General features: G+C 67.2%; 1 protein-coding gene across 5 annotated transcripts; it reads left to right on the forward strand.

The window, feature by feature from the left end:
* Window positions 1–1,690: 1,690 nt before the first annotated feature.
* On the forward strand, window positions 1,691–21,259 carry ZNF335 (zinc finger protein 335). 5 transcript variants are annotated; one of them, XM_075917058.1, is made up of 29 exons: window positions 1,691–1,791; window positions 4,607–4,695; window positions 5,467–5,701; window positions 6,163–6,436; window positions 6,775–6,852; window positions 7,147–7,476; window positions 10,808–10,939; window positions 11,012–11,164; window positions 12,670–12,928; window positions 13,045–13,222; window positions 13,297–13,409; window positions 13,601–13,619; window positions 13,759–13,875; window positions 13,958–14,034; window positions 14,165–14,325; window positions 14,406–14,635; window positions 14,720–14,828; window positions 14,904–14,998; window positions 15,085–15,344; window positions 15,959–16,094; window positions 16,148–16,549; window positions 16,626–16,768; window positions 16,951–17,090; window positions 17,833–17,936; window positions 18,044–18,121; window positions 18,971–19,054; window positions 19,743–19,808; window positions 20,002–20,083; window positions 20,712–21,259. In XM_075917058.1, the coding sequence occupies exons 3-29, from the start codon at window positions 5,498–5,500 to the stop codon at window positions 20,828–20,830; spliced, it is 4,143 nt and encodes a 1,380-aa protein (XP_075773173.1). In that variant the 5' UTR covers window positions 1,691–1,791; window positions 4,607–4,695; window positions 5,467–5,497; the 3' UTR covers window positions 20,831–21,259. The 5 variants fall into 5 exon arrangements, with proteins under 5 accessions (XP_075773173.1, XP_075773174.1, XP_075773175.1 ...); XM_075917059.1 differs by having other exon boundaries at window positions 16,163–16,549; XM_075917060.1 differs by having other exon boundaries at window positions 16,166–16,549.
* Window positions 21,260–25,493: the final 4,234 nt, after the last annotated feature.

Consider the following 25,493-nt stretch of genomic DNA (forward strand, 5'->3'; position numbering starts at 1 on the left):
AGGGAGCGCTCCTGTTCAGGAAGTCCACACAGGCAGAAGACGGTGGGGAAACTCAGGATACATGGCTTCCAGTCCCATAACCTCCCCATGCTTAGCTGCAATAATGATGCATCTCAGAGTAGTTTCCCTCCCAACAGCCTGCCTAGACGCACATCCCAGATTGCTTCCTGTCCAACACAGGTCCAAAGGCAGAAATTGGCTGACGCTGCCGGTTGTGTCCCTCCAGTACCACAGGGATGAGTGCAGCACGTGGCCTAGCCAGAGCAACTGATCTCGCTTAGCATCGTATTTAGGGTGTCAGGCAAAGACAGACCGCAAACACAGGTCCTGGCCCACTAGCAGGGAGATACAACTCAGTGTCTTTAATAGGGACACAGATGCCTCATTAGTCATTTTATACATTGAGGCCCTGTCTCCTGCACCGTGGTGTAACATGCCCCCTGTGCAGACGTGCCAAACCTCGCACAGCGCCTGGAACAATTTCAGAGGCGGCCGTGAAGGCCAGGACGCAAGAAAGAGCGAGACAGGTCCGGGGAGTGGCTACTAGCCAGCAAGGGCAGGGACTGGGAACGGGGAGGGATCGATCGCTGGGCGAGTCCCGGTTCTGCTCCCTCCCTCCGAGGCACCCGGACCCGGCCGCTGGGAAGTTCGGACAAGTCTCGAGTCCACGCGGGGGCTTTGCCCACAGCACCGGCACGTCCGCTGCGACCGGCCGCCACCGCCATGGAACCGGGGCCTCGGCGCCCGAAGGGCCCCCCCGCGCCCGCTGACCCGCCCAGCCGGCCCCGCCCCGCCCCAGTGTGACCCCCCCGCAGCCCCCCCCGCGCCCGCTGACCCGCCCGGCCGGCCCCGCCCCGCCCCAGTGTGACCCCCCCGCAGCCCCCCCCGCGCCCGCTGACCCGCCCGGCCGGCCCCGCCCCGCCCCAGTGTGACCCCCCCGCAGCCCCCCCCGCGCCCGCTGACCCGCCCGGCCGGCCCCGCCCCGCCCCAGTGTGACCCCCCCGCAGCCCCCCCCGCGCCCGCTGACCCGCCCGGCCGGCCCCGCCCCGCCCCAGTGTGACCCCCCCGCAGCCCCCCCGCGCCCGCTGACCCGCCCGGCCGGCCCCGCCCCGCCCCAGTGTGACCCCCCCGCAGCCCCCCCCGCGCCCGCTGACCCGCCCGGCCGGCCCCGCCCCGCCCCAGTGTGACCCCCCCGCAGCCCCCCCGCGCCCGCTGACCCGCCCGGCCGGCCCCGCCCCAGTGTGCCCCCCGCAGCCCCCCCGCGCCCCAGCCCCGCCCTCGGGGGGCCGCGCGCCGTTGAGCGAAGCGTCGAGCAGCCTCGCGCGCTCCCCCGCGGCCCCGCCCCCAGGGAGCCCCCCCGCCGCTGTGTCCGGGGGGGGCCTAACCCGGCTCCCCGCCCCACAGAGACCCGCGGGCTGAGCCGCCACCGCCCCACGTGATCCGCCTGACCCCGGCGTGACCCCACGTTCAGGGTCCGGCCAGCGCCAGCCTCGCGCGCCGTGACGTCCTCTGCGTGCGGCCTCGCCGATGGCGCCTCTGGTGCTTCCGCGGGGAAATATAGTCCCGGCGGAGGCGCGCTGCCGGCGCGGGGGCCCGGCGCCCCGGGGACGCGAGACGGGCCGCGGCCGGGTCCATGGGTCGCCCCGATCCGGGGGGGCAGGAGCGGGCGCGGCGCGGTAAGTAGTCCGGCCGGGGTCCCGCCGGCGGGATCCCTCCGCGGGGATGGCGGCCGAGGGGATGCCGGGCCCGGGCCGCCGCGGCGGGACGCTCCGAGGGACGGGCCCAGGCGCGGTGAGCGGGCGGCGCGCGGGCCCCGCGGCCCCGGATTCCGCCTCCGCGCCGGCGCCGCCCGGCCGCCCGGACCCCGCACCAAGATGGCGCCGGCCCGAGCGGGGGCGCAGGCAGCGCCAGGGGCAGCCCCGGCCGCAGGGCCCTGGGGAGCGGGCCCGCCGCGCGCTGCCGGGGGGGCGGGGCCGGCCTGGCCGCGGGGGGGCGACACGTGGGGGGGCTGTGGAGTCTCCACCCTGGGGGGGGACACGTGGGGGGGGGCTGTGGAGTCTCCACAACGGGGGGGGGGTGATACGTGGGGGGGGCTGTGGAGTCTCCACCCTGGGAGGGGACACGTGGGGGGGGGCTGTGGAGTCTCCACCCCGGGGGGGTGACACGTGGGGGGGGGGGCTGTGGAGTCTCCACCCTGGGGGGGGGACACGTGGGGGGGCTGTGGAGTCTCCACCCTGGGGGGGGGACACGTGGGGGGGGCTGTGGAGTCTCCACCCTGGGGGGGTGACACGTGGGGGGGGGCTGTGGAGTCTCCACAACGGGGGGGGGTGATACGTGGGGGGGGCTGTGGAGTCTCCACCCTGGGAGGGGACACGTGGGGGGGGGCTGTGGAGTCTCCACCCCGGGGGGGTGACACGTGGGGGGGGGGGCTGTGGAGTCTCCACCCTGGGGGGGGGACACGTGGGGGGGGGGGCTGTGGAGTCTCCACCCTGGGGGGGGGACACGTGGGGGGGGCTGTGGAGTCTCCACCCTGGGGGGGTGACACGTGGGGGGGGGGCTGTGGAGTCTCCACAACGGGGGGGGGGTGATACGTGGGGGGGGCTGTGGAGTCTCCACCCTGGGAGGGGACACGTGGGGGGGGGCTGTGGAGTCTCCACCCCGGGGGGGTGACACGTGGGGGGGGGGGGCTGTGGAGTCTCCACCCTGGGGGGGGGGACACGTGGGGGGGGCTGTGGAGTCTCCACCCTGGGGGGGGGACACGTGGGGGGGGCTGTGGAGTCTCCACCCTGGGGGGGTGACACGTGGGGGGGCTGTGGAGTCTCCACCCGGGGGGGTGACACGTGGGGGGGGGCCTGTGGAGTCTCCACAACGGGGGGGTGACACGTGGGGGGGGGCTGTGGAGTCTCCACCCGGGGGGGTGACACGTGGGGGGGGGCTGTGGAGTCTCCACCCGGGGGGGCGACACGTGGGGGGGGCCTGTGGAGTCTCCACAACGGGGGGGGCGACACGTGGGGGGGGCTGTGGAGTCTCCACTCGGGGGGGGTGACACGTGGGGGGGGGCTGTGGAGTCTCCACCCGGGGGGGGGACACGTGGGGGGGGCTGTGGAGTCTCCACCCTGGGGGGAGGACACGTGGGGGGGGGCTGTGGAGTCTCCACCCGGGGGGGGACACGTGGGGGGGGGCTGTGGAGTCTCCACCCCGGGGGAGGTGACACGTGGGGGGGCTGTGGAGTCTCCACCCTGGGGGGGGACACGTGGGGGGGGCTGTGGAGTCTCCACCCTGGGGGGGACATGTGGGGGGGCTGTGGAGTCTCCACCCTGGGGGGGGACACGTGGGGGGGCTGTGGAGTCTCCACCCCGGGGGGGGTGACACGTGGGCGGGGGGCTGTGGAGTCTCCACCGGGGGGGGGTGACACGTGGGCGGGGGGCTGTGGAGTCTCCACCCTGGGGGGGTACATGTGGGGGGGCTGTGGAGTCTCCACCCTGGGAGGGGACACGTGGGGGGGCTGTGGAGTCTCCACCCGGGGCGGTTGCAGAGCAGGTCAGAAGGACGCTGGCCCGGGCGGGTCTAGCCCAGGGCGGAAGCGGAAACGAGTCACTATAAGGGCCCGCTGTTGGGATGCAGTTAGTTAAATCCCTGGGCTGTCGCTGCTCGTTACAGATGCTGACACATGGATGGAAATCGGGCCAATGTCGCATTTTATTAATAGCAGAACAGACTTAAATGGGGCCTGCATGTGGTGTAGTCTTGCCTTAAATGTTGTGTTCATGCCCATCACGGTGAAATAAGCTATTTGCATATATTTGCATATATCTGTGTGTATATGCAACCATACTTAAATTGCAGCCCTCGGCATATGTTGTGAGTATCGTTGGGCCCCCAGGGCTTCCAAAGTTGAGTAGCGCTTGGTCCTGCTGTGAGGGCAGGGACTGGACTCGACCTCTCGAGATCCCTTCCAGTTCTAGAATTCTATGATAAGCAATCCCTCCCCTGTTACCCAGCTCCAGCCTCCAGGAGCACTGTCCCTGCCCATCCTGGCTAGTAGCCATTGATGGACCTAACCTCCAGAATCTTAGCTGGATTTTTTTAAACCAGTTATACATTTGGCCTTCACAACATCCTCTGGCAAGGAGTTCCACAGTTCAGCTGTGGATCGTGTGAAGAAATATTTCCTTTAGTCATTTTAAACTTGCTGCATATGAGGAATCCCAAGTCACTTCACTTTTCTCTCCTGTGGTGTATTTCTCTGTAAAATCGCAATAATTATCCTTTCCCACTTGGTGGTGATGTGTTATAAAGTTAAATTATTAGTGGAGGGGGAGGAGTGTTTGTGATGCTCGGAGGAGTCTCCAAATATGGGCAAAGTGGGGGTGTTTGCTGTACTGTTAATCTACCCATGAGTTCAGTGATCAGCATCATGTGACCTTCCTGAAGACACTTTGGTTGAGGATCCCTGAATAGATTTTTCATTCCTTACCCTGGGGGGATTTGACAGCCCTGACCAGAGCTCTACCTCAGCCCTTCCTGCTCAGGTGAGGGCTGGTTGGGCTGCCACCCAATGCTCATATGAGGTTTGGTATTTATTGGTTTGTCTCCCCTTGGCTAGGATGAAAGTTTGGCATTTGCTGTTTGCCTTCAAGAACAAGAGTAGGAGACGTGTCAGGCTGTAATAAGTCCTGGGAAATTGCTGCACGGGTATGTTTCGTTCCTCTGGAGCGAGTGCCAACAGAGTACTGCTGTGGTGCCCACCCTGTGTCCATCAGAGCATTTCATAAAGCCTGCAGCCTGCTAAATTAGTGTGTGTTGTCATGTTTATATCATTTCAGTGTCCACAAGTGTGTACATCAACTGTGCCACTGCGGGGTGCGAAAAATCCACCCCCTTAGTGACGTATTTATACATCTCTTAACCCCAATGTGCACAGCCCTGTGTCTGCCAGAGCGCTTCTCCCGCCCCCATAGTTACTGTCGCTTGCAGAGGGGAACTTATTAAGCTGACGGGAGCTCTCGCCCATTGGCATAAAGTGTCTTCATCAGACGCTAAAGTGTAGCGCAGACCTGGGCCTAAAGCTCACTGTGCTCTGATGCCTCCTTTCCCTAAGGACTGAAGCCCTGCTGCGTGCATCGGGATGCGTATGTTGTGTTTAATGCTGGGGATGTGCACGTGTCCAAGGTTAACCGGTTAACATGCACGGTTACACGCAGCCCCTCTTCCCCCCTCTCCTCTGGCCCAGCTGCCTCTATATCAGAGGCAGCGGCACCAGGGGAGCAGCCTCCCCCGACCCCCACACCGCTGCCTCTGTATCTGAAAATGTCAGCGGTTACACGCTTGCCTAATAAATGCATGTTAAGACCCCTCGTTTACACTTCTCTTGTATGCCAGTTACCCTGTCACTCCTCCCTGGCGGGCGGGATGGTGTGCCCTGAGCGCACAGCAGGACTGACTGCAGCGCTTCCTCTTGCCTAGGTCTCACTTGAGGGACCCAGGCAGATTGAGCATGGAGATGGAGGAGAACGAAGTGGAGAGCAGCAGCGATGCGGCCCCTCCTCTGGCCCAGGAAGAGCCCTCGGAGAGCGGGCTTGGCGTGGAGACCTCTGAGGCCATGTCTGCCGACAGCAGCGATGCTGCTTTCGTGCCCATCCTCTCCGAAGCGGACGACTCTGGCGTGGGGCAGAGCTCCGACAGCAGCGGGGGCTCTCTGGTAGGGAGGAGGTCTGGAGACCCTTTGGGGATGGAAGTGACGTGGTGGCTGTCGGATTACATTGTCAGACTGAGAACACGGATCATCTCCTTCAGGGAGTAGGCTCTCTGACCCACTGCCCCGGCTAAGTGGGAGCCAGCCCTACACACCAGAGGGCAGGGTGACCATGGGCCTGCTCTGTCTACAGTAACAGTACTGAGATACACGTCAGGTCTGTCCCACACCCAGGGGAAGAGCTCTGCCTACCTGCAGCTTGTGTCTGAGGGTGTGTCTCAGCTACACCACAGGGCTGCAGGGTCATCAGCAGAAGCCAGAAAAGCTATTGCTTGTCACCCTCTTGTAGGGCCCTGCAGGCCTGTCTTCTGGGCAGGCGCCCCCTTGCGAGGCAGGGTGCTGACTGGCTCTTGAGGAGGCTTGCTAGAGGCCTCTGAGCTGTGCTCCCCGACCTGTCTGTCCCCCAGGAGGAAGTGTCGGAGAGCAGCTCTAGCACAGATGCCATTCAGAGGATCTACCTGCCAGACTCTTCCTCTATCGCCCAGTCTACCCTGGTCTCCAGCGTCTCCACCGTGAGCCAGTCCGTTATGGTATCGGAGTCCCCACAGGTGCTGGTTCACTCCAGCGTCATCACCGATGGGGCCACAGTGGTGTCGGACTGCACTGCATCCACCTCCTCAGACCTGGGCTCGGCCATAGACAAAATCATCGAATCCACGATTGGGCCGGACATCATCCAGAGTGAGTGCCCCGGAGTCCCAGGCACGTGTGCCCAGGGCCGGGCAAGGGGCCGCTGCTGTAGCTAAGTGACTTGGTCCAAAAAAGGAAACGCCGTTTAGTGGAAGACTGCCCCCAGCTTGCCCTGACCACTGGAAGCAGTGCCTGCTGTTCCCTGCCTTCCCTCTAGCTGGGAAAGGGCTTGCCGGGATCCTCCCTCCGTCCTGAGCTCACCGCGTGAGCACCCGTGCAGCCTCCAGCTAGCTTTCCTTTCTCCCCCCGCCCCACCCTGACTCCCTGAACGAATGCCTGCTCTTGGTAGTTCATCTGCCCCTTCACCCTCTTCTCCATTCTCCTCCTAGGCTGCATCGCAGTGACGAGCGCGGAGGATAGCGGTGCCCAGACGACCCGGTATCTCATTCTGCAGGGGCCTGATGATGGTAAACGAATGCTTCTGGGTCGGTCAGTGCCGTCCTCTGCCTCTGGGCTCTCTTCCATTTCCATCCACTGGCTGTGCAGGGCTTCTTGACTGCTCTAGTCCCAGTCTCCCAGCAGGGGGCACTGTAGCTAGGGTGGGGGTGTTGCCTGTGGGGCTGTGCTGGGGGGCACTGGCTCTGGGGGAGTGGGGGGGTGCGCTAAGGGGCACTGGCTCTGGGGGAGTGCGTGCGTGTGCGTGCGTGTGCGTGTGTGTGTGTTCGTTCCGTTCCCTTGGTGAGCTCTTGCTGGTGCTCTAGGTGCCCCCATGGTGTCCCAGATGGCCACGTCTGCTCTGGCCAACAGTTTGGCAATAGAAGCCATAGCCGATGGACCCACCTCCACATGCCTAGACCAGCCTGGCCCTTCAGACCCATCGGAGCAGTCGGACCTGCTGGAGCTGCCCACGCGGCCGGAGCAGGCCAGAGAGGTAGATGCTGGGGAGGAGCCCGACCAGCCGGACCTGGAGAGCTTGGAAGAGATGATGGAGGTGGTGGTGGTGCAGCAGTTCAGGTGCAAGATGTGCCAGTACAAGAGCATCTCCAAGAAAACTCTCATCAATCACATGAGGGAGCGGCACTTCCAGCCAGGTAGGGATGCTGCCTCTTGGGAGGCTTATCTGCCAGGGTGGGGTGCCAGGGTGGGAGGAGTTTCTGTTCTGGGGGGAGCAAGGTGGTTAATGGGCCGGGTGGGGGCCCCACTGCTTCCAGGGAGGTGGCTTAGAATGGCTCTCTCGCAATGGGAGGGAATTAGGCTTCCCCAGTGGAAGTGTGGCCAGAACTTGTTTTTCTGCAATGCATTTACTGAGGCTAAATTGTTCCACCCTTAATTCAGAATTCTCTGGCAGGGGAGAATTTGACCCTGAATATAAAATGACTAGAAATATTCAGCTGTCCGCAGCTGACAGAATGAAAATCGAAACACCCTGTCCAAAGCTTTTGATTTGGAGAGCAGTGAATGTAACACCATTAAAAACAAACCCAAAACCAGCCCAAAGGCAGCCCTGGCAATCACAGAACAGGGAGCCGAAGTTCCCTGCCTGGCAGACAGGTTACAGCTGGAGGATTGCCAGACGTTTAGTTAGGCACCATTTGTTGGGGAAGAGTCAACACAGCCTTGCCAGGAGAAATCCCGCATCATCAGTCTCTGAGAATTCTTCCGTGTCCCTCCCCTCAGACTGTTAAGCAAAGTGAACAGTTGGTGGTGGTAGAGGCAAAGTGCTGAGCATAGGAAAGCATGATCCCTGTTCTACATTAGGGATGTAAACATTAGTCTACTAATTAGTCGAGTGAGTTCTCTTCTCCCCACCCCACCCCCCGCTGCCTCTGTATCAGACGGAGCAACTGGAGAAGCAGGAGCCGGTGCTGAGGGAAGCCGGCTCCCCCAAACACCATCACCATGGGGGGCGGGGCAGGGGAGGCAAAGCCGCAGCAGTCCAGGAGCTGGCATGAGCCGCCCCTGTGAGCTAACCCCACTGCGGCGCTGTATTCTAAATGTGATTAGAGCCCGGCATCTCTTCCTACATTTAAAATGCAGAGCCGCAGGGGCAGTCGTCCCCCCTCCCCCCCCCCCCGCCCTCCCATCGACTAATCAAGTAGTTGATGGAAATTCCATCGACTGCTCGATTAGCTGATTAACCGTCACTTAACAACCCTGTTATACTGCAAAATGCTGGGGTCTAAATTAGCTGTAGGCGCTCGAGAGATCTGGAGTCCTTGTGGGTAGTTCTCTGAAAACATCCCCTGCGAGTGCAGTGAAGACCCAAAGTGCCAATGTGAGGAGAAACGTCTTCCAGTGCCACCGTGTAACCCTGCCATGCGGCCCCACCTTGGGTGCTCAGGGAGCCAAAGGGCTTTGGTCTCAAAAAGAAGCATTGGAATTGGAAACAGAGGGGGCGATGGACGTGAGGAGAGAGTGAAAGGAAACCAGGATTGTCCCTCAGAGAGACGTTGAGGGGTGGCTGCAGAGGCCATACACAGGGTGTTCTGGGCAGGGAGGTTCAATAGCGGTTCACTGACTAGTGGAGCAACCTCAGGAATGCTTCCCGGTTAGTCGACTAGCCCAGTGGTCCCCGACGCGGTGCCCGCGGGCGCCATGGCACCCACTGGGGCATTTGTCTGCCCGCGGAATGATCTGGGCCAGCCCCCCCCCCCCGGGAGCGCGGCGCATGGACAGCACCGGCTCTGGGCGCGTGGCAGCCCCGAAAGGTTGGGGACCACTGGTCACTAGACTATAGTCCCCGTGGCGGGGGTGGCAGCCGCTGTACCAGAGGCAGCGTGGGGTGCCAGGCGGGAGCTGGTCCATGAGAGGAGCCAGTTTCAAAACCTGCTGCCTGTTGCCCTGCGCTGCCGCCTCTGACAGCCCCTGTCTCCCGGGGTCTGAGCGCCCAGGCCCGGCGAGAGCTGGAACTGAGCCGGGCTGCCGGCCGGGCTCCTTATACGTTTTAAATGCAGAGATGCAGTGGGGGTTCTGGACCAGGTGCGAGCCGGGACTGACCTGGGCTGCTGGCCAGCCTGCTAAAAACTGTACTGGCGGGGGGGGGACTGGATGTAGCCGAGAGCACTAACCTGTAAGCTTTGCTGACTGGCTAACCGGTTCGACTACACGATTACACCCGAGTTCTGGGGGGGCGCTGCGGAGAGGCCGGGCTGGGGTCCCCCACTCACAAGGCACACCAGACCGTGCGCTGAGCCGTGCTGCACTCCAGTTCTCTTGTACCGACAGTGCTCCTCCCACCGGGGTGGGGGCCACTGGCCCACCGAAAACTCAGTCGCTGGCCACAGACCAATGAGAGGCAAAAAAAAATCCTCCTGGCCGTAGCCCCCCCCACCGCTGAGCGGGAAAAGGAGCCGCTCACCTCACTCATGCAGCTCACGGCACCAGGGTTCCCCTCACGCTCCAGCCCCAGCAGGGAGCAGGAACTGCCAAGGCTCAAGTCCCCCTCCTCCCCCCGGCCAGATGAAGTCTTCTGGAGCCCCCTAGGCTCTAGGGAGGGGCCAAAAATGAGCGGTTCAGTGGGGGGGGGGCTGCCAGGGAGCGGGATGGGGTGTAGGGGTACAGGGTCTGGGTGGGGTGTAGGAGCGGGATGGGGTGTAGGGGTACAGGGTCTGGGTGGGGTGTAGGAGCGGGATGGGGTGTAGGGGTACAGGGTCTGGGTGGGGTGTAGGAGCGGGATGGGGTGTAGGGGTACAGGGTCTGGGTGGGGTGTAGGAGCGGGATGGGGTGTAGGGGTACAGGGTCTGGGTGGGGTGTAGGAGCGGGATGGGGTGTAGGGGTACAGGGTCTGGGTGGGGTGTAGGAGCGGGATGGGGTGTAGGGGTACAGGGTCTGGGTGGGGTGTAGGAGCGGGATGGGGTGTAGGGGTACAGGGTCTGGGTGGGGTGTAGGAGTGGGATGGGGTGTAGGGGTACAGGGTCTGGGTGGGGTGTAGGAGCGGGATAGGGGTGTAGGGGTACAGGGTCTGGGTGGGGTGTAGGAGCGGGATGGGGTGTAGGGGTACAGGGTCTGGGTGGGGTGTAGGAGTGGGATGGGGTGTAGGGGTACAGGGTCTGGGTGGGGTGTAGGAGCGGGATGGGGGTGGAATCTGGTCAGGAGGTGGGGTGCAAGCCTTGGCACCCCCACTTGGCTGGAGCTCCAGTGCCAGCAAACCCTTCTGCAGAAGGCAGGAGCCCCAGCTGTGAGGGCCTAGTCAAGGCAAGCCACGGCCAGATGCAGCCTACGTGCAGGGTGCCCCGCTCCTGCCCTGTGCACCCCTCAGACAGACGGCTCTGCCCACCCCAAGGGCCAGGCCCGTGCCCAGCTCTGTAACCGCCTTGTGCTGACCGCTCCAGGGCGGCTCTGCACAGCTGCCCCGGGCGGGTGCCTGCTTGTGGTGCCCCAGCCGAGCTTCCCCAGCGCTTCTCACGCTGTTTGCTCTGCCAGTGGCTGCTGCTCTGGCCTTGAAGAAGGGGCCGCGCAAGGGGGCTCCCTCGCCAAAGCTCCCGCAGGAAGATGGGCCGGAGGAGGAAGAGGAGGATGATATCATGGATGCTGGAGCCATTGATGACCCTGAAGGTACGGCCCCTTCTCCCCTCTGGCCCCTGCTGCCAGGGCCTGTGTCTGACGCCTTGGCCCGTTGCCCCACAGAGGACAGTGACTATAACCCAGCTGAGGACGAGCCTCGTGGGCGGCAGCCCAAGTACAGCCGCATTGTCCCCACGTCGAGCGAGGAGAGGCCACGCCGGCGCCCAGGGAGGCCACGCAAGTTCCCTCGCCTGGAGGCCCTGCCGCAGCCTGAGGGTAGGACTTGGAGCGGAGCGGGGGGCCTGGCTGGCCTGCTCCCACGGCAGGGGGCTGGGGCACAGCTGGGGGGTCAGGTCAGAGCGAATTGCTCAGAACCAGGGCTACTGACAGCCCAAGCCGGGGGGAGGGGAGGGGAGGAGGGGGGCCTCCTCTGTACGGCACCAACCAGCTGCGCCGAGCGCATCCGCTGCCACCCCGGTCAGCAACGAGCCTCCCCAGCAAATCCCCTCGACACTCCAGCGCCCTGTGCCCCCCCCCTGTTCTCCCCTCACACAGGGGAGAGGTTATAACCCCTCCCCCACCTCCCCTCACACCCCAGTGCTCCCTGTGCCCCCCAGCCCCCCTTACACAGGGGAGAGGTTATAACCCATCCCCCACCTCCCCTCAGACACCCCAGTGCTCCCTGTGCCCCCCAGCCCCTCTCACACAGGGGAGAGGTTATAACCCATCCCCCACCTCCCCTCAGGCACCCCAGTGCTCCCTGTGCCCCACCTGGCGCCCCTTACACAGGGGAGAGGTTCTAACCCATCCCTCACCTCCCCTCAGACACCCCAGTGCTCCCTGTGCCCCCACAAACCCCCCTCACACAGGGGAGAGGTTATAACCCATCCCCCACCTCCCCTCACGCACCCCAGTGCTCCCTGTGCCCCCCCAGTCCCCCTCACACAGGGGAGAGGTTCTAACCCATCCCCCACCTCCCCTCAGACACCCCAGTGCTCCCTGTGCCCCCCCAGCCCCCCTCACACAGGGGAGAGGTTATAACCCATCCCCCACCTCCCCTCACACACCCCAGTGCTCCCTGTGCCCCCCCAGCCCCACTTCACACGGGGGAGAGGTTATAAAACCAATCCCACCAACTCCGAACAGGTTCTTCCAGTCCCAAAGGACCAGCCCCAGGGCAATTTATAGCTGGGATCTTACCCAAAGGAGCCCACTGGGCCTGTGTTTTGGCATCGAACATGGAGAGGTTTCTTACCAAAGAGAAGGTTGGGAGTGCGATGGTTAAAGCGCCCGTTGCACACCCCGGGCCCTGGGGCAGGCTGGGAGCAGAGGTGGCACCAGCAGCTGGCTCACAAGTCTCTGGAGCTCGTCCTGGGGCAGGTTGGCTCCTTTCAGGCTCAGTTCATAGCAAAGCTGCTTCAGAAGTGACGAGCTGGAGCGAAGGCCCAGGCCCCTGCCTCCTCGTGCGACAGCCCCAGATGGAGTTTGTCTCGTGAGCAGGCGCTGGCCCCGCCGGCCTGGCCCCGCTGCGGGGTGCTTGTGGACGTGCTGCCATTCACGTGGCTGGCCGCCCCCCTCGCGGTCCGTGGGCCGGGCCTGTGGGCGTCTCCCAGCAGCAAGCATGTAACTCCCCGCCCCGAGCCAGGTCTCCCCGCCCCGTGTGGTCCTGCGGGCAGCGCGCAGGCGTGGGTGCACCTAAAGCTTTCAGTGGGTCCCAGACGGGGTGCGGGCCCCCCCGGTGTGCTCGCACCAGGAGCCTCACTCGAGCCGCTGTCGGGCAGGTGGCGAGGAGGAGCCCGTGGTCACGTCCCAGAGCGCTCTGAGCAGCGAGCTGCAGAGCTCCGAGGCAGCCAGCTCTTCCAGCCTGGAGAACGGGGCCAGTGCCAGCCTGGCAGAGCCCGGCATCAGCCAGTCGGACTCGGAGAACAAGGACCCTTCCTCCAACACGGGCCCCGAGGAGGCTGACGCTGCGCCCCGCAGGCGTGGCCGGCCCTCCCGCCGCTTCCTGGGCAAGAAGTACCGCAAGTACATTGGGCGCAGGTGAGGGGGGCGGCGCCCCAGGCGGGCGGGGTGGTGAGCCAGGTGGGTGGCAGTGCCGCGGGCAGGCGGGCTGCCCTGTAGCCGTCTCAGCGCTGAGCTCCGCTCTGCTCTTGCAGGTACTACTACAAGTCCCCCAAGCCCCTGCTGAGGCCCTACCTGTGTCGCATCTGCGGCTCACGCTTCCTCACGCATGACGACCTGCGCTTTCACGTGAACTCCCACGAGGCCAACGACCCTCAGCTCTTCAAGTGCCTCCAGTGCAGCTACCGCTCCCGCCGCTGGTCCTCCCTTAAAGTGAGCCCGCCCCCCGCCCGGCCCCCCGAGGCAGAGCTGGCTCTCGCTCACGGCCTGCTCTCTGCCTCTCACAGGAACACATGTTCAACCACGTGGGCAGCAAGCCATACAAGTGCGAGGAGTGTGACTACACCAGTGTGTACAAGAAGGACGTCCTCCGCCACTCCACTGTGCACAGCCGGGACCGGTGAGGGGGCCGTGGGACCGCCCGCATTCCCGCCCCCAGCTCCCCGCGGCCCCACGTGCTGAGCCAGGCAGCCGCGAGGCCGAAGGCGGCAAATGCCTCGGTTCCCCTGCCAGCCAGGGCTTCCCGTGGGCGGGCGGGGCCTCGGGCTGAGGGGCTGTCTGACCAGTGTGGTTTTCCTCTCTCTCTCGCAGGAAGAAGAGAGCCGAGCCGGTGAGTGGCTGCTGTGTTAGTCCCAGGGCAGGCGCCCCAGCCTCTCTCTGCTCCCGCTGCCTGGCTGAGGGGGACTGAGCCCAGATCTGGCTGGGTGGGGGCCGAGGGGCTCGCTCATCCCTGCGTCCTCTCTCTGCAGCCCCCAAAGCTGAGCTCCTTCCCCTGCCCGGTGTGCAGCAGAGTCTACCCCATGCAGAAGAGGCTGACCCAGCACATGAAAACTCACAGCACCGAGAAGCCGCACATGTGTGACAAGGTGGGGCGGGGCTGGGGGCGGGGCTGGCTGCAGTCTGGGGCGGGGCAGGCTGGGCAGTGAGGGCCGCTCTGTTCTCTTGCAGTGTGGGAAGTCCTTCAAGAAGCGCTACACCTTCAAGATGCACCTGCTGACGCACATCCAGGCCATTGCTAACCGCAGGTAGGGCAGGGCGCCGGGCCGGCCCAGGGCGGGGGGGCTCCGGGCCGGCCCAGGGCGGGGGGGCTCCGGGCCGGCCCAGGGCGGGGGGCTCCGGGCCCAGTAACGAGCGGGCCCTCTCCCGGCCTGGCAGGTTCAAGTGCGAGTTCTGCGACTACGCCTGCGAGGACAAAAAGGTCCTGCTGAACCACCAGCTGTCCCACGTGAACGACAAGCCCTACAAATGCAGCTTCTGCAAATATGCCACCTTCCGGGAGGACTTCCTGGTGTCGCACGTGGCTGTCAAACACACAGGTGAGCCCCCCACCTCGGCCTCGTGCCAGCCCCCCCCCCACACGCACCGCTGGGGCTGAGCGCTGCCCTCTCTGCCGCAGGGGGCAAGCCCTTTGCCTGCGAGTACTGTCACTTCACCACCAAGCACAAGAAGAACCTGCGCCTGCACGTGCAGTGCCGCCACGCCGAGTCCTTCGAGGAGTGGGCGCAGCGGCACCCCGAGGAGCCCCCCTGCCGGCGCCGGCCCTTCTTCACCCTGCAGCAGATCGAGGAGCTGAAGCAGCAGCACGGCCAGGCGCAGCCTCCCAGCGACCCTGCCGCCAGCGCGCCGGTGAGCACCGGGGTCCTGGGCTGCCCCCCCGCCTCCACCCTGGCCGGCTCGGACGGGCTCTCCATCGCCTCTTCTCCCATCCAGGTTCCGCCTGGCCCGGTGACCTACCACACGGTGCAGCCCCTCCCGCCGGGGGAGGCCCCCATCCTTTCCCAGGAGTCCCTGGGGGAGGCCACCATCATTTACGAGCAAGGTGAGCTCCCGTGGGAGGGGGAGGGGCCTGCCTGGGCCGGCCGGCGCCTCTCACCTGCTCTCTCTGCCTCCCCAGGCGTGGAGGGCTCGGCAGAGCTGGCCACGCAGACGGCACTGGATCTGCTGCTGAACATGAGCGCCCAGCGGGAGCTGGCTGCAGGCTCCCTGCAGGTGAGGTCGCGAGCCCCCGCCCGGCTGCGAGGAGGGCCCAGGCCCGGCTCCGGCTCCGGCTGACCCTGCTGGCTGTTGCCGTGCAGGTGGCCGTGGTGAAGGCGGACGGCTCCGGGGTGGCACAGGCCCAGCAGGAGGCGCCGGAGCTGGAGTCTCCTGGGCCGCAGCAGAAGGTGGTGACGCTGCACGTGGCTGAGCACGAGGCCCTGGTGCAGGAGGCCTATGAGGAGGCGGGCCTGGCGAGCTCGGAGCTGCAGCAGATCCCCCTCCCCTTCGGGGGCGCGGTGGAGTACGGCGTCATGGCACCCGCCGGCGAGGAGCTCCAGGCCCCGCAGGCGCTCTACAGGTCGCTACGCGCTCGGCCCCGCCCGGCCAGGGGAGAGGCCTTTCTCCCCGCCGGCCCGCGCCCCGGGGCAGGGAGAGCGGGGGGGAGCCCGGAGCCCCTTGTGCCCAGCCTGGAGCTCCCGCATGCGCCGACCCCCCGTCCCAGCCCGGAGCGCCCCCCGCCCCCTGCACACGCCGACCCCCCGTCCCAGCCCAGAGCGCCCCCCGCACGCGCCGACCCTCTGCCCCAGCCCGGAGCGCCCCCCGCCCCCCGCACGCGCCGACCCCCTGCCCCAGCCCGGAGCGCCCCCCGCACGCGCCGACCCTCTGCCCCAGCCCGGAGCACCCCCCGCACGCGCCGACCCCCTGCCCCAGCCCGGAGCTCTCCTCCCGGGGCCCCGCCCCACCAGGCTGAGGGTGTGTTACACACCCCTCCGTCTCGGTGCGCCTCACGCCGTGGGTCCCAAGGGGAGCGTTGGTACACGTCCGTGCCAGCTCTGCTGGGAGGTGTCAAAGCAGCTGCCCCTGCCCTGGTCCTCGGTCTGCTCCAGTTCCGAGTGCGAGACGGCCCATCCCCCCGCCCCGGCGGAGCCCCGTGGGGAGGGGACCCCCCTGACCCTGTGCTTGCCCCCGCAGCGAGGAGGAGCGCCCCACAGAGGCCACCCACACGGTGGTGGTGAGCGAGGCCGTGGTGACGGACGCGCTGAAGGAGCACAGCGCTCACTACATCGTGTCAGCCAGCTTCCCCGGGAGCCAGCTGCATCGGGTGGAGGTAAGAGGCCTGGTCCCGGGCCTGGCGGGGGCTTCAGGCAACGTGATCCTCAGGCTCTTCTCTCCCAGCAGCTCAGCGGGGACTCTGCCGTCTCCCCAGGGCCGGGCCAGGAGGCCCCGGGCTCCGCCAGCAAGTGGCCCGTGCTGCAGTGCCTGGCCAGGCAGCTCCGGAGGAGCTCTGCCTTCTCACCTGCCCCCGACGAGCCGGAGAGCCCGTCCCCAAAGGGCAAGTGGGCCCCGCTGCAGGGGGGGGCCAAGAAGCTGCCCTGCAAGATTTCCACAGCCAAGAAGCTGTCGTGCAAGATTTCCACGACCAAGAAATTCTCCTGCAAGATTTGCACAGCCATGTTCACCGGGAGAGCGGAGATGGAGAGTCACAAGAGGGCCCATGTGGGACCCAGCACCTTCAAGTGTCCCGACTGCCCCTTCACGGCCGCCGTGTGGCTGGAGGTCCGGGTAGGTGGGCTGGGCGCCCAGGGCTGGGTGGGCGTCGGGTGCTGGCCGCTGCTGATGGCGCTGTCCCCGTCCCCAGAGTCACATGGCCCAGCACGCCAGCCTGCGGCCCCACAAGTGCTCGCACTGCAGCTTTGCCTCCAAGAACAAGAAGGACCTGCGCAGGCACATGCTGACGCACACCAACGAGAAGCCCTTCGCCTGCCAGGTCTGTGGGCAGAGGTGGGTAGAGCAGCCGGGGCCTGCCTTGGGCGTGCTCCTCTGGCTGGACCGTGGGCCCTGCTCTCGGCCCCTCCTCCTCTCCAGCCCCTGCAGCTGCCTGGCAGCGCCGAGGAGCCGGCCTGTGCAGGGAAGAGGAGCCGGGGCCCCGCAGCCAGCTCCACTCCACGCTCGCTCTCCGGCAGGTTCAACCGCAACGGGCATCTCAAGTTCCACATGCAGCGGCTGCACTGCTCCGAGGGGAAGCGGCCCGGGCCGCCGGCAGCCCCCGCCCAGCAGACCATCGTCCTGAACAGTGAGGAGGAAGCGCTGGCCACGCTGCAGAGTAAGAGACCAGGCAGGGCTGCCAGGCCACACCGCTGGAGAGCTGGCCGGGCCGGGCCGGGCCGGGCGTAGGGATGGTCAATAGCAGTTCATTGACGCGTCCGTGAACCTCGTGAACTCCTAGCGGTTAGCCGGCTCTTCTGTAGTCCGGGGGGAGGGGCTGAGCTCCCAGAACCCAGCCCGGCTGCCTGCCTAGCTCCTAATACGCTTGAAATGCAGAGCCGCAGTGGGGTAGATGTGGGACCTGGTGCGAGCCGGGCTGCTGGCCAGCCTGCTAAAAAATGTACTGGCCAGGGGTGGGGGAAATGCCTGTAGCCTAGCCCTGTAGCGTTACCCTCGGAGCTTTTCCCTGTCGGTTAATCGACAGCACGATTACATCCCTAGCCAGGTGAGACTAGGAGCTCCCTAGGGGAGCTGCAGGGTGGGGCTCCCCTCTGGCTGCCGTGCTGGCCCTGTGCCTGGTGCGTTGCTCGGGGGGCTCCCCTCTGGCTGCCGTGCTGGCCCTGTGCCTGGTGCGTTGCTGGGGGGGCTCCCCTCTGGCTGCCGCGCTGGCCCGGTGCCTGGTGCGTTGCTGGGGGGGCTCCCCTCTGGCTGCCACGCTGGCCCCGGTGCCCGGCGCCCCCTCATGGTCAGTGGCGGGTCCCAGCTTGCATGCTTGGGTCTGGCTGATCATGGCTGGCGGTGAGGCCAGCGTGACCCTGCCCGTACTCAGGGGCTGACGGGGGCTCTCCCCTCCCCCCCAGCGGCTTTGCAGACCGGCCAGGCAGTGCTGGCTCCGGATCGGCTGCAGCAGGCGCTGGGGCAGGAGCACATCATTGTGGCCCAGGAGCAGAGCATCACAAGCCAGGTGAGTCTGGCACCGCCTTTGCCAGTCCCGCCCCGCAGGCAGGGCCTGCGCCCGTCACCTACCCCGCTGGGGGCTGGGCTGACGGGTGGCGCTCGGCTCTCGTGCAGGACGAGGCCACCTACATCCAGGAGATCACCACGGCCGACGGGCAGACGGTGCAGCACTTGGTGACCGCCGATAACCAGGTGTGCGGGGAGCTGGGGGCTCTGCCAGGGGAGGGCCGTGGGGCTTGACTGGCTGAAAGGAACCAGCGGGAATCTCCAGCTGAATCTTGGCACGGAGGTGACCCAGAGCGAGCCAGGCTCCCAGGGCGAGGAGACCACGTGCTCAGCCTCTCGGGGCTGATATCTTGCTCAACCTGCGGGGGCGGGTCCTGGTCCCTGTAGGGACGCTGTGGGCGGGGCGGCTCGGTCCCTGCTTGCGGGGACGCTGTGGGCGGGGGGGGGCTCTGTCCCTGTAGGGACACTGCGGGGGGGCCAGTCCCTGCTTGCGGGGACGCTGTGGGCGGGGGGCTCGGTCCCTGTAGGGACACTGCGGGGGGGCCAGTCCCTGCTTGCGGGGACGCTGTGGGCGGGGGGCTCGGTCCCTGTAGGGGCGCTGTGGGCGGCCGGTCCCTGTAGGGGCGCTGTGGGCGGGGGGGGGGGGGCGGTCCCTGCTTGCGAGGGCGCTGTGGGCGGGGGGCTCGGTCCCTGTAGGGGCGCTGTGGGCGGGGGGGGGGCGGTCCCTGCTTGCGGGGGCGCTGTGGGCGGGGGGCTCGGTCCCTGTAGGGGCGCTGTGGGCGGCCGGTCCCTGTAGGGGCACTGTGGGCGGGGGGCTCGGTCCCTGCTTGCGGGGGCGCTGTGGGCGGGGGGGGGCGGTCCCTGCTTGCGGGGGCGCTGTGGGCGGCCGGTCCCTGTAGGGGCGCTGTGGGCGGCCGGTCCCTGTAGGGGCACTGTGGGCGGGGGGCTCGGTCCCTGCTTGCGGGGGCGCTGTGGGCGGGGGGCTCGGTCCCTGCAGGGACACTGCGGTGGGGCTCAGTCTCTGTGCCCCTGCAGGTGCAGTACATCATTGCTCAGGAGGGCGTGCAGCACCTGCTCCCCCACGAGTACGTCGTCGTGCCAGAAGGGCATCACATCCAGGTAGGGGCCCCGCTGCCTGGCACGGGCTGGTGCCAGATTGTTGCCTGGGTCGTGGGGTCCAGGGTGGAGCTGGGGCGGCCGGGGATCCCTGGTCCCTTGGATCGGGCCTGTGACGTCGGGGGGGGCTGGCTGTCACCTCTCCTGGCTGTGGGGTTTCATCCCCCCACCTGTGGATTGGCCCGGACACCCAGTCCCAGGCTGGGCAGATCAGAAGGCAGAGACACAGGAGGGGAGGCGGGGACGGCCACTGTGGGGCAGGGCCTGGGAGCTGGGCTAGGGGAGGGGGGTGCTTTAGACTGAGGAAGGGGGTGAAGGCCCCTCCCCCCAGGAGGACTGAGGCTCTGCCCTGGCTCCTGTGTCCACATCTGGAGAGTCCCCTCTGGCTGCGGGTGGGGTGCAGGGCTGGGGGCCGTCACAGGTGCATCTCCTGGGTTGCAGTCTCCCCACAGGCTGAAGTGAATCAGGCCTCCCCCCTCCCCCGCTCTGGGGTACGGGCCCCGTGCGCCCTGGCCCCATCTCCCCCACACCGGCTGTGCCCTCCCCCCACGTGCTGCGCCCCGGGGAGCCCATCGTCCTTCAGTGGCAGAGCAAACTTACTCTCCTGTGCGGGCAGCCGGGCCGGGGCAGGGGCAGGGGCAGGGGCAGGGGTAGTTGCTGGCCAAGCGGCTCACTCTAGCGGCTGTTGCAGGTGCAGGACGGCCAGATCACCCACATCCAGTACGAGCAGGGCAGCCAGTTCCTGCAGGAGCCCCAGGTAATGGGAGCAGAACGGGCCCTGCTGGGGGAGGGGAGGGGAGGGGAGGGCGGGTGTGGGACTGTGCGCAGGGTAAGTGCCCTGCATGAGCTAGTGGCCCGGCCTGTGAGGGCCCGGCTGCCAGCCAAGCATGTGCCCCCCAGTCCGGTCTGTGCTGCCTGCCCAGACTGAGCCCCCCCACTGCTCCCCGCAGATCCAGTACCTGCCTGTCTCCCCCGAGCACCACCTGGTCACCCAGGCTCAGCTGGAAGCTGCGGCGCACTCAGCAGTGACAGGTACGCTGGGCCACGCCCCCTCTGCCTGCCCAGGGGCGGAGTCCTGGGGCACCCCCTGCTGGGCCACGCCCCCTCTGCCTGCCCAGGGGCGGAGTCCTGGGGCGCCCCCTGCTGGGCCACGCCCCCTCTGCCTGCCCAGGGGCGGAGTCCTGGGGCGCTCCTGCGCTGGGCCACGCCCCCTCTGCCTGCCCAGGGGCGGAGTCCTGGGGCGCCCCCTGCTGGGCCATGCCTACTCTGCCTGCCCAGGGGCGGAGTCCTGGGGCGCCCCCTGCTGGCTGGCATTGGCAGAGCAGTTCTATCTCCTGGCCACTTGGTCGCACGCTGGCTGCACAAAGCAACCTCCGCCGTGGCCAGCGGCTTGGCAGGGCGGCTGCGGTTTCCCGCCCGTCAGGAGAGCAAGCCTGGTCTGCTGGCTGTGGAGGGGCTGTGCCAGGAGTGCCCGCTCCCCATGCTCCGTGCCTCTGGGCTGGAGCCGGGCCCGGCCATGGCCTCCCCTCTGCTGGCAGGGGTGCCCCGAGCCCAGGGTTCACATGCTCTCTGCTCTCCCCGGCAGGCCTGGCAGAGCAGTGGGGAGCGCGTGGTAAGGGTACCCGGGCACAGGAGGCCTGACGGTGCTTTTCCCTTGCAGCAGTGGCTGATGCGGCCATGGCCCAAGCCCAGGGCGTGTTCACGGCCGAAGCAACGGCTGAGCAGATCCAGCAGCTGCAGCAGGGAATCCACTACGACGTCATCACGCTGGCGGATTAAGGGCTGGACGGTGGCTGGGCCCAAGTCTGGCCGCTCGCTGGCTGGCGCGTGCACCAGGAGGGCCGGGTGCTGCCCCTCTGCCCGCTGGCATCCCCCCAGGGCTAGTTTCTGGGCCTCTCGCACCTCCCGGCCTCAGATCCCTTTCCTGGGGCGCGAGTGCCAGGCGAGCTGCCCAGCGCGGGGGGCGAGAGCCACGGCTGATCGCAGGGCTGGGCCGGGGCCGCTGCTGTTCCACGTGGGCGTGGCCCGGCGGCTTTCCGGGCCTGCAGGCAGGCGGTGCTGTGGGGCGCAGGGAGCCCGGCGCGGCCCCCCAAGCAAGAGACGTTCTGTTTTTCTTCCGCCCAGAGACGGACTCTGCTGGAGAGAGCTGCTCTGGGCGGGGCGGGAGCCGCGGGAAGCTGCTTAAGAATAAAGAGGTGTTGGGCTCTGCCAGGCCTGCGTGTGCAGTGGGGCTGGGGCTGCAGGGGCCTTTCCCCGACCTGGGGCTCTGGCAACGGCAGCAGGTGCCAGGTACGGGTGTCTGCTCGGCCCCCAGCACCCAGCCAGCCTGCCTGGGGCGTGGGAGTTGCTGGGGGGTGCACAAGCCCTGCCTGCCGCCTGCCTGAGCCGCAGTGACCTTGACGGGCGGGCCGGGGCGGGGCTGGGCTGCCCTCCAGGGACGGGCTGCGTCGTGGTGACACGAGGGGAGCGGTAAGCAGCCTCAATCCATGTACCTTGTCCCAGCCGCTCGGCAGCAGGATTTACATGGGATTAGAACAGCTCAGTCGGGTCTGGCCGCCCCCCCTGCTGCCTTGCCCAGACTCCTGCCCGGGGGGGGGAGCCCACTGGCTGCACAGACGGGGCTGGATTCCTGTGACTAGCCCAGGGCTTGCCTGGGCCCCTTAGTAGGGGCAGGCTGCTCCCCGCCTGGGCTCCCCTCAGCAGCTGCTGTGGAGCAGAGGTGCCCGGAAGGCTGCGTGCAGACACCGCTTTCCTGGTTTGTGGGGTCTGGCCCTGCCGCTACGCGTGGGCCCCGTCCTGCCCTGGCCTGTCTCTCCTGCCGCTGGGCTGAGCCCTGCCTGGCACGTGTGGGCCCCGTCCTGCCCTGGGCTGAGCCCTGCCTGGCACGCGTGGGCCCTGTCCTGCCCTGGGCTGAGCCCTGCCTGGCACGCGTGGGCCCTGTCCTGCCCTGGGCTGAGCCCTGCCTGGTACACGTGGGCCCCGTCCTGCCCTGGGCTGAGCCCTGCCTGGTACACGTGGGCCCCGTCCTGCCCTGGGCTGAGCCCTGCCTGGTACACGTGGGCCCCGTCCTGCCCTGGGCTGAGCCCTGCCTGGTACACGTGGGCCCCGTCCTGCCCTGGGCTGAGCCCTGCCTGGTACACGTGGGCCCCGTCCTGCCCTGGGCTGAGCCCTGCCTGGCACGCGTGGGCCCTGTCCTGCCCTGGCCTGTCTCTCCTGCCGCTGGGTTGAGCCCTGCCTGGCACGCGTGGGCCCTGTCCTGCCCTGGGCTGAGCCCTGCCTGGTACGCGTGGGCCCCGTCCTGCCCTGGGCTGAGCCCTGCCTGGTACGCATGGGCCCCGTCCTGCCCTGGGCTGAGCCCTGCCTGGTACACGTGGGCCCCGTCCTGCCCTGGGCTGAGCCCTGCCTGGCACGCGTGGGCCCTGTCCTGCCCTGGCCTGTCTCTCCTGCCGCTGGGTTGAGCCCTGCCTGGCACGCGTGGGCCCTGTCCTGCCCTGGGCTGAGCCCTGCCTGGTACGCGTGGGCCCCGTCCTGCCCTGGGCTGAGCCCTGCCTGGTACGCGTGGGCCCCATCCTGCCCTGGGCTGAGCCCTGCCTGGTACGCATGGGCCCCGTCCTGCCCTGGGCTGAGCCCTGCCTGGTACGCGTGGGCCCCGTCCTGCCCTGGGCTGAGCCCTGCCTGGTACGCGTGGGCCCCGTCCTGCCCTGGGCTGAGCCCTGCCTGGCACGCGTGGGCCCCATCCTGCCCTGGGCTGAGCCCTGCCTGGTACGCGTGGGCCCCGTCCTGCCCTGGGCTGAGCCCTGCCTGGCACGCGTGGGCCCCGTCCTGCCCTGGGCTGAGCCCTGCCTGGTACGCGTGGGCCCCGTCCTGCCCTGGGCCTGTCTCTCCTGCCGCTGGGCAGGCCGTGGTGCTCCAGGGCCTGCGTTCTGTGCCAGACTAGCCCTCTCCCTGCGCTGGCTGGGCCGTCGGCTGGCCGAGGGGCTGGGGTGGGGCCCGTGCTGTGAACAGGGGCTGCCTGCGACTCACGCGGATGCTCCAGCCTGTGCTGTTGGGGCTCACGGCGGCTCCACCCCCTGCTGGGCTGCAGGAGCCCTCCACAGCCTCCCCCACTTGTGCGCTGCCCGGGAGCTGCACAGCGATACTGAGCCACCGGCCTCTGCTGGGCCCCTGGGCCCAATGGGGCCTACAAGCAGCCTGCCGCACAGACCTCAGCCAGCCAGAGGAGTTTCCCTTGCCTGCGGGGGGGAGCTGCCTGCGGCCCCCCCTGCCCTTGGGGCTCAGCCTGCCCTCCTCTGCAGACAGCCCAGCCAGAGGGGCTCCCCTGCCCACTATGTGCAGCTGCTGCAGTGCCACCAGGACCCAGCTGCCAGGTGGGCCCAGCCTGGGAGAGGCTGGTCCCTAAGGGTGCTCACATCCCCCTAGTGACCGCGCTGGTGCCTTGGACCCTGGGCACAAGATCCAGCTCAGAACCAGCCTTTCTGCCGGGTTCCCCGGGGTGGGGCTGCCTCCAGGGGCCCTGCCCGGCTCCACGCTGGATGCGTTGGCAACCCCCTCGTTGGTGCTCAGGGAGGGAGGGCCGGGCCTTGGTGGGCTCGCCTGCTGGGCGTCGTGCCACGCGAGCTGGGGCGGAGTTGAGGGCAGAATTTGGGGCTGTCTGCAGGCACCGGGGCCGACAGGCTGCACGTGCAGGTGCCCCTGGGGTGCTGCTGCCGTTTGCTGTGGCCCTGTGCTCGGTGGTGTGCGGCTCGGGGCAGGGATCCCCGTGGGCTCGGCCCCAGCACCCAGAGACGTGGCCTCGTGCGGGGCGATGGGCTGAGGCGCCGTGGGGTGCCCGGGGGGCAAAGGGGCGCTAGGCATAGGGCAGGGCCGGCTGTGTGTGACCGGTGGTGGGTGCGGACACGCTCGTTAGCCGGGTGACCTTCCCGCGGCCTGGCCCTGGCAGAGCCCGGCGGGTTGGTACGTTTAATATCCTGAGTGTGATTAGTCGCTGTGTAATTGTGTCCCCAACCTGGGCGCTAATCCCCGGCTGAGCAGGGAGACGTGCCAGGCAGGGGCAGGGCGGGCTCCCAGCTGCCTCAAACAGCTGCTCCCAGCTGCCCTCAGCCCCTCGCCAAAGGCTGCCCCTGCCTGGCTCCCACCTCCCCGTCCTGGTGGGCCCGTTCCCAAGGGAAGCCTCTGCCTCCTCCCTCAGCGTGTCCTGCCAGCGCTGTGAGCGGGCAGCACGTGGGGCTTGGTGTCCCCTGGCCTCGGCCCCTCCCGTGCGCAGGCAGGAACAAGGGGCTTGGGGCTCAGCCGTCCTCTTGCGCAAGGGCTGAGTAACGGGCTCGTTGGCCCTTTCTTGGCCCAGCCTCCCCGGCCTGGGCCAGTCGCCTGCCCTGTGAGTGACCCGTGGCAGCCAGCGGGCCCTGGGCTGGACCCTGTGCAGCCCAGCCCACCCCGCAGAGCTCCGGGGCTGCTGGCCGGGGAGCCATGGGGGCAGTGGAGGGAGCTGGGCAGCCTGGTTCACTTGGCTCCAAGGCCTGGGGAAGGGGGCTCCCCAGCCCTCCCAGGAAGGCGAAAGGGAGCCCAGAATGGTGGGCGACACAGGGCAGGGACAGTGGCCAGGGGCCAGCCGGGCTGGAAGTTAGTCCAGCCTAGAAAGGGCCGGAAAGCGCCAACAGCTGGGGATGGGCACCCCCTGCCAGCTGCTGGGCCCTTCAGCCTGGGGGCAGCCCAGCGGGGCTGGCACTGAGCGACTGCCTCCCAACGGGGACCCCTCTGGCTCGGAGCCCAGCACCCTGGGCCGAAGCTCCGGTGTGTGGTGCTGATGCCACCCAGGCAGTGGGGGTTGCTCGAGGCCGGACGCTGAGTGTTTGTAGGGTGGTTCTTCGAGTGGTTGCTCATGTCCATTCGAAGTAGGTGTGCTCACCGCGTCTTCCGGAGCGTTTTCCCTAGCGGTACCCGTAGCGCCGGCAGGGCGCCCCCTGGAGTGGCGCCACCATGGCGGGGCATAAGTACCCCTGCCGGTGCTGCCCCACCTCAGTTCCTTCTTACCGCCGTGACGGTCGCTGGAGCGTCTCTATCTCTCTTAGTTAGTTGATGGTTCCCGTTCTATCACTTACCTGTAAATAGTTCTATTAGCTAGATAGTTAGGTTCTTTGTTCCTCCCTCCCCCCTTGGGGGTGAGGAATGCCAGGGCCGCAAGGCTTCAAGGCGTGCACTGACTGCAGGAAGTTTATGCCCAGAGGCGACCCACACGACAGTTGCCGTAAGTGCCTCGGTGAGGCCCATCTCGCAATTGCTTGCAAGATCTGTAAGTCTTTTAAGCCCCGCACGAGGAGGGAAAGGGTTTCCCGCCTAAAACTTCTCCTCATGGAGACAGCACTACAACCGGTGCCGCCGGAGCAGCCTACGGTGCGCAGCGCACCGGCGTCCACCCATGAGGCTCCTCACAGGCACCGCGCGT

Source organism: Pelodiscus sinensis, unplaced genomic scaffold, assembly GCF_049634645.1.
Source record: "Pelodiscus sinensis isolate JC-2024 unplaced genomic scaffold, ASM4963464v1 ctg149, whole genome shotgun sequence".
Classification (NCBI taxonomy): Eukaryota; Metazoa; Chordata; order Testudines; family Trionychidae; genus Pelodiscus; species Pelodiscus sinensis.